Source organism: Condylura cristata, unplaced genomic scaffold (genome assembly GCF_000260355.1).
Source record: "Condylura cristata isolate star-nosed mole 26May11 unplaced genomic scaffold, ConCri1.0 scaffold00008, whole genome shotgun sequence".
In the NCBI taxonomy this organism is placed as follows: domain Eukaryota; kingdom Metazoa; phylum Chordata; class Mammalia; order Eulipotyphla; family Talpidae; genus Condylura; species Condylura cristata.
Genome location: NW_004567109.1, coordinates 3,753,261 through 3,760,880, shown reverse-complemented (window position 1 = coordinate 3,760,880; position 7,620 = coordinate 3,753,261). Strand labels below are relative to the sequence as shown.

General features: G+C 58.8%; 1 protein-coding gene across 1 annotated transcript in view; it reads right to left on the bottom strand.

Moving 5' to 3' along the window:
* Window positions 1-7,491: 7,491 nt before the first annotated feature.
* Window positions 7,492-7,620, bottom strand: part of DRAXIN (dorsal inhibitory axon guidance protein) — a 9,842-nt gene continuing 9,713 nt past the window's right edge. Inside the window, exon 6 of the mRNA XM_004678516.1 lies at window positions 7,492-7,604. Coding sequence (XP_004678573.1) covers window positions 7,492-7,604 — 113 coding nt within the window. The remainder of the gene's footprint in view (window positions 7,605-7,620) is intronic.

Genomic DNA, 7,620 nt, shown 5'->3' with positions numbered 1-7,620 from the left:
TGGGGGAGCCCCAGCGGAGAGGCAGAGGAATAAGGGTGAGTGGCAGCATCTCTGTCCCTCCACCATGGGGCCCCACGATGGGGCCCCCACAAGCACATGCCGCTAAGTCTGGCGTCGGACTTTTAGGGATCCACCTTTGGAATTCAGGTTGAACTTTTTCACGTTCCTCCCCAAGCTTGTCTGTCTCTGCCAAGTTGTATCTTTGCACCTTCAGCAAAGAAACTGACATGCAGAACAGAGTCATTCAGCCATTCTGGGAACAGTCACTGGCACCTGCTTGGGCAAACAGCAGGGCAGTGAATGGCTGACTCATGTGACAGGTGTAGACTGAACCTTCACAGAGTTACCCACCTGCTCTGCAAGCTGTTTGTACCATTCTGTTTTTGTTATTTTTTTCCTTTGTAGCACTCGTCAATATCTGAAGGTATTGTCCTAGCAATTGTTTAATGATTTATTTATTTATGTATCTAGGACTGAGGTGTGGGGGGTTAGAGGACTCACCAGAGACAGAGTGGGGAGCAGAACAGGCCGATGGATGAAGTACAGTGCTGAGGGGAGCAGCAGGGAGACAGGAGAGGTCTGCCGCGCCATGTGGGTCACCTCCCTGGCCGGGGATCTAACTCGGCTGCAGTGGCCATGGCCAGCTTCCTAATGCTGTGCTTCAACCCCTTATGCCACCAGGGAGGGCCCTGTTTAATGAGTCATTACCTGCACCCCAGACCTCCCACTAGACCGTGTGGTGAAAAGTCAGTGTAGACTTTTCTCAATGTGTCCGAGTCAGTGTAGACTTTTCTCAATGTGTCCGGGGTAAGCCCTTGTCACCTTGCTGTGGGAAGGTCAGTCAAGGCCCTTTCTGCCTCGGGAGGTTTGTTACCATCACTTAAATAAAGTTGATTATTTTGCGGGAGGAGAGCGAGGGGCAGCTTCCATCCTGGCCCTAATCTCCTCCCTCATCCACAAAGACATACCTGCATGAATACGTCTGGGGGTTGGGGGGGTCTCATCCACATCTAGGTTTTTCAGCAATAGGTCCTCTTGGAATCTCTTCTCAGAGTGAGGATGAGGCCGCCCGCTTCTCAGCCGCCATGTGAAGTCTCCCCCTTTCTGTCCTAACGCCCCAGATCCTAACATGCAGAGTAAAGGTCCCCAGTCTCGTCCATTCACACAGGGACACTGTTTTTTTTTTTTTCTTTTAAACTATCTGATGTGGTTTCGATGACTTGTCCAGCCTGAGATGAACCTCCCAGGGTAAAGGGAGTCATCTGCACCCCAACCACTGCGCACCCCAGGAAGCTCTTGCAACCTCAGCACCCCACCCAGTGCCTGGCCAGCAGCGCCCCCTCCCCTCCCCCCAGACACAGGGAGACTGCACAAGCTCCCGGCCTGCCTCCGGGCCCAAGTCAAGCTCTGCCCCCGTGGCCCCGGTCAGTGTCGCTGGTGATGCAAACAGATGATAAAGCAGCATCCCTTTAGGTGAAGGGTTCCTGCGGGGACCAGGCTGAGGGGGAGGTGGCCAGCACAGCCCCTGGCACTTCCTTATACTCGCTGTGTGGCTGCCGTGGAAAAGATACGGCTCTTCCCGCACCCTTCACCGCCTCCGGGCTCACCATCTCGCCTGCTGGATGAAACAGCGGGAAAGGCCCCTTTGACAGTGAGGTGCCCACACCCCTTTCTACTGTCCTCAGCATTTCAGCACGCTGACGGCCCCTGGACCTCTACCCCACGCTGCTGCTTTGCCTCTCTGTGACCTTGGCTCAGACCGTGAATCTCTGGAGTTTTTTCTGCATCTAGAAAACGCAGACAGAAACCATCAGTCCCGGGGCTGTGAGAGACACAAAGGAAGCACAGACTGGGAAGAGGCTTCGAAATGTCATCCTTTGGTCTTCGGCCTCTGGACACCCGCCGTTCTGATGTGGTCCTGCCACTTCCTTTCCTGAAGGGCTAAATCAAACCAGAAGCAGCTCAGAGGAAGTAACAACACTGTCTGAGGACGCGGACCCCAGGAGGCGGGTCGGGGGGGCCGGAAGGCAGAGCCAGGCCTCTGCGCGGGACTGTCACCGGCCTCCTGGGACCTCCCCACACGGCCACACAGCTGACCAGAAACGCGCGCCCCTGGCCCCGGGCCTGCCGGAGGCCTGCATTTCCCTGGTTGCTATTTTTCTTTGTGTCTGAAATTAACCTACTTTCCCTTTCTGAGAACCAGCTGCCTGAGCAAAGACAGCTGGAAGTGGGGGCCGGAGAAAGTACAGGAAGCTACTGGAACTCTTGAGGGGACCCCAGGGCTCCCAGAGCTTACGGCCAGTCCTGCCCCAGCTTGAGGGCAAGACTGAAAGCCTCAGACTCCAGCTCAGAGCCAGCAGCGGGCGGGGCCCCAGGAGGCCGGTGCCTGGACAGAGTCAGGTGGGCCTGAGCTGACACGATTGTCCCCAAGGCACAGAATCCAGGTTTATAGCAGCAGCATGCAGAATACACAGGTCCCAGGCAGGCTCCTCACACTTGAGCCTTAAAATGCAGCAAATGATTCTTAATGTTCCTATAGCTTTGTCAATGAACATGACTGCTGTGGGGGACCCCCACCCCCACCTCTGGAAGGCCTCTCCCTGTCCCTCCAGGGGACTGTGAGCTCAAGTCAGGCATTGGAGACCCCACCAGAATACCCCGAGGGCTTGGGTGAGCGTGGACATGCAGAAAAGGAAAATCCTGTGCCTGCCGCAGCCAGGAAACAGCCGTTGTTAGACACCGGCCAGAACAGCCGTTGTTAGACACCAGTGATGCAAGAGACTTGCCCAAGAAAGGACAGCACCCCAAAACAGTTCTCTGTCCTGTGCACTTCCTTCATCTCCCTGTGCACACTCCAGCAATACACACACACACGTGTGTGTGTGTGTGCTCTCCTCCCACCTTCCCATCCCGCTCTGCCCCAACTCTGAGCATCTTCAGCGCTGAGCCAGGCGCCCTGTGTCTGCCTCCAGCCTCCCCTGTCCAGTTCTGTCCGAGTTCAGGCCGCCGCCCCCTCCCCTCTCTCAGGCCTCCCATCTCTCCACATGTTGGGGCTGGAGCGACGCAGGAGACGTTTGAGGCACTGGCTGACTTGTAGGATTGCCAGATGCACAGACATGGCCAGTCATGGGCCCCGCAGCCCCCAGAGGCCGGCCTGCCATGGGGTTATCGCGGGGGCTCACTTTCATCCTCTCCTGGCTGGCCGGCACACCGCCCGAGGCGCCCGGACTGTGCAGACTCTCCCGGTGTCACCTTCCTTGGGGGGTCCGAGGGAGCCAGCCCGGCCCTCCCAAGATAGCATCGAGTCTCCCCAGGCCCAGCTTCAGGCGGCTTTGTCCTTTGCTGTTGCCCTGGGGTTGGCGTCTGCTTATCTCCACAGGGGCCGCCCAGGCGGAGAATGAGACCTGTGGTCGACCTGGCCGAGTCTCCGAGATCTTAGCTGCCTGCTGTAAAAGGAGGAGAGAGAACAAACTATGAAACTCCCACCCACGAGGCCGCTGCAAGCAGCCGGGAGGGGCGGTGGCAGGCGAGACCGTCTGCTGGGGTGCCCGAGTCAGCACGAATGCGCCATCCCAGTGAGGGAGTGGGTGAACGGCCCCGGTCAGGGGCTCACGGGGGGCACCCTGTGGCACCAACCTCCTGGCCAGCAGATGCCAAGCCAGCTCGGCACCATCACCTGCTATTCACAGCTCAAGAGTACACGCAACAACCCATCCAGGACACCAGGGCATAGAGCCCCCCGCCCTGCAACCCCCCCATGGGGAAGCCCCTAAGAGGCAGAAAACCAACAGCGGAGGCCCCCAGGCCCAGATGCCCCACTGCCTCACCTCTATGAAGAAAGCTGGCTCCGGCCGGGAGGCAGGGCCTCGGAGCCCTGGACTGGCTGTGCCGGTTCAGAACAAGGTAAACCTGGGCTTTGCCAGCTCACACCTGACTCCCAGAGCCCCCAGAGCACCCCAGGGTGCCTGCCCAGCCTGTGCTCTGTTCGCTCGGCCCCTTAGACCTGGGTCTTTCACACTTGATCTTTAGGGTCACAGGAATGCGCCCCATGTGGTGGGCCCCTAGAGATTCTGTTTCAGGGCCCCACGTTTCTACCACGGCCCCCACTGATGCCACACTGCTGGGCCTGGACCACAGAGTGAGGAGGGACCCTGAAAGTCCAGGCCGGGGACCCACCCCAGATGAGCGGGCTGTGTCTCCACTGTCTCTCCCGACACCTGTTTCCCCCTTACTGTTGTGCTGGCTTTTAAACACCTTCCTCGGGCCCTCCCTGGTGGCGCAGCGGGTTAAAGCGCAGCACTGAGAAGCTAAAGCCGCTTCCGCATGAGTTCGATTCCCGCCTGCCCCGGAGGTGACCACATGGCGCGGCAGACCTCTCCTGACCCGCCCGCTGCTCCCCTCAGCAGTGGACTTTGTCGATCTGCCTGTTCTGCTCCCCACTCTGTCTCTGGTGAAGCCTCTCACCGCCCCTGAGCCTCTGGCTTGTACCCCAGTTCTGTATGCACAAATAAATCTTTAAAAAAAAAAAACAAAACACCTTCCTTGCGGGGTCCATGGGTGTTCACTGTCTCCCTGGGGCAGAGAAGGCTGCCCCGGGAGCTGTGTGCTCACTGCCACCTCCAGGTTGGGCCTTGTGGGGCGTGTGGAGGCCGGCGGGAGGGCCCAGGGCCCAGGGCTTGGGGGTGGGAAAGGCGGTGTGGCTGTGGGATTTCACCTGAGGCTGCGTCCACCATGAGAGGCTATGAGGCTGGCCCCGCGGCCTCCACTGTGCCCCTGCTCTGACCCGCAGCCTGCTCCCAGCAGCTTGGGGCGCCGCTCCTGACGTCAGCAGACAGCCCAGAAAGGCAGCCCCGTGGGAACGGCTGAGCCTGGAGGACGGGGCAGAGGGTGCGGGCGCCTTCCCAGGAGCTGCTGGCTGGCACTTGGCTCTCCTCAGTCTCTCAAACTGGCCGCCTTGGGCCAAACCCACCTGCTGCCCGCTTCTGTGTGGCCTGCCAGTTAAGGGGGCATCTGCATTTTGGGGCCCTCCCTGGTGGCGCAACGGGTTAAAGCGCAGCACTATTGAGCTGTCTGCAGCTGCTGCTGCAGCAGGTCCATCCCCGGCCAGGGAGTGACCCCAGGGCGCGGCAGACCTCTCCTGCCCACTCGCTGCTCCCCTCAGCAGTGGACTTCGTCAGTTGGCCTGTTCTGCTCCCCCCAGCTCTGTCTCTGGGGAATCCTCTCACCACCCCCAACCTCTGGCCTGTACTCCCCATTCTTGTATACATACATAACTCTTTTAAGAAAAGCCAGAGAGGTGTCTTCATTTTTAAATACACTTTAGAATATCAGAAGAAGATTTTTGAGAAAGGTAGAAATTATGAAATTTAAATGTGCACCCCTCATTTTATCGTGGCCGGCTGTCGTGAGCTATGCAAGGTTGTGGAGCGTGTCAGAGAACACACAGCCGCCAAAGCCTGACATTTTCCTGGCCCTGGATAAATTTACCAAGGCCCAGATTGCTGGAAACCGACTTCTGTGCCAGTAAAAGACACTGAAGCTCCAGCTAAGGAAGGACTTCGGGGCAGAGAGCTTGGTTCAGCACTGAGGGGGCTTTGGGGCCCCTAAGTCTGGAGTTAAGAGAACCTACCCCCCCTCACAGAGGGAGCCAGGGCAAAGGGTCAGCCCCGAATTTTCACCCTGGAAGTCCCCGCTGGGCAGCTTTGTCCTGATCACGTTTTCCACGACTGACGCCCTAGAACACCCCACAGCAGCATGGGGCTCCCTGCCCGCAGCCACCCACTTAAGGTTCTACAACGGCATAACCTCGAGTCACACACAGCCGGGGGGGGGGGGGGACGCCTCCAAGCCCCGGGGGGGGGGGGGGGGGAGCTCAGCCAAACGCTGACCTGGCCGGCTGTCAGTTTCTTCCCGGCCTCTCCCCCCACCAGATTCCCATGCCCCTGGGACTTGAATAGGGAGAGAAGAATAAGCCTATCTGGTTTCTCCTGATCTGCTTGCTTTCCTTGTACCTGACCTCCAGCTCCGAGGGAGGGTTCCAGAGGAGCCCTGTCCTGACAGCCAGGACCTGGGGCCGTGAAGGTTTTTTTCAATTGCAACCTGGTTTGCTTGAATCAGAGGGTTGGACTGGGCTGAGATGCCAGGTGTGGGGTTTAGAGAGCTCTCCTGGGGTGGTCCCCAGAGCCAGATCTGCTGGGAAAGATGTTTAGGGGGAAGCAGGAGACAGCTTCAGACCTCAGCCTCAGAAGGACCCCCTCCTTGGGGTGGCTCTGCCACAGGAAGGGTGGAGCTGTCTGGGACGGACTCTGGGAGCCCTGGGACGCAGGAAGACGTAAGCAAAGAGGGCGCACGTGGATCACATGTTTTTGAGTCCATGCTTGCATTAGATTCTCAAAGGACATAAACTACAAAAGCTAAGGTGTAGACGCTCTCAGGCCAACTTCCAAGTTCATGTCCCAGGATGGGGTGAGCAGAGACATAGAAATACACAGAACAGAATTAGGGGTCCCCCAAACACATTCCACCAGAAAAGCAACTCCCAGAGCACCGGGCCGTTGCCCAAGTCATGCCAAGGCATGCAGGCGCTGGTCACACATTTAAGTTTCTTTTTTAAAGATAACACGCCTGCCTCTGTCCGCAAAAGGAAGGAAACAATTATTGCGCCTTCACCACAACAAAGGGCCCCTCAGGGGCTCCCCCCATCACCACAGAGAGCCTGGAGCAAGTCCTCATTCTACAGGACCAAGTACCTGGGTCTTGGGGGTTCAGACCCCTGTTGCTCCCTGGGACCTGGGTGTGCTCAGTGGCGCCTCCGGGCGGGCAGGAAGGGCATGCCTGGAGCCGGTTAGAAGTGAACAATCAACTGGTTCAGAGCCTGCACCTTAGCCTGATCCCCAGGGCACCCCTACACTGCTACGACTTGAAGGGCACCATCAGGGACCCTGGACCAGTCCTGTAACTCATCTGCGCCACGATTCCCGCACTGTGAAACGGCGGCACCTACTTTAAAAGGCCGCTGTGATAACTAACGGAAGCCGTGCACGCTGGGTTTAGCACAGGGCCTGGCACCCAGGAGGTGCTCCGTATTCATCTCCTGCCCTTGGGCTCTGTTGTCTCAGCGACTTTCCAGGTCTGTTCCGCTCTAAAATCTCTGGGAAATCGGGTGGGGAGGGAGGAGCTGGTGCAGTTCCAGGATTGGACAGTAGAGGGCACTCTCGACATTTCCATCGCGGAGAACTGGGACACCCGGGGGGGGGGGTCCCCGCAGCCTGGGTACCCCCAGGACTTGGGTGATGGGTGCTGGGGTGTCGCCGTTCCTGGGCAGGGCTGTTCGCCCAGCCATTCCCCGTGCGGCTGCGTGTTCTGGGCCTGAGCTCGCAGCCTCAGTCATCGGCCCCCATTTGATCCTCCGCTGCTGGTTACACACAAGTTGCCTGGCTCCTCCAGCCTCCTCGCTCAGTCCCCAGGCGGCGGGAGGCGTCGCGCGGGCCGCTAGACGTTGATGAAGGACCCCTGGTCGCCGCTGACCGTCTCGGGCTCCACGCAGCGTCCCTTCCTCCGTGTGACCCTCCGGTTCCGGTGGAATTTGGCGTAGCAGCGCAGGCCTGAGCAGGGAGGGGG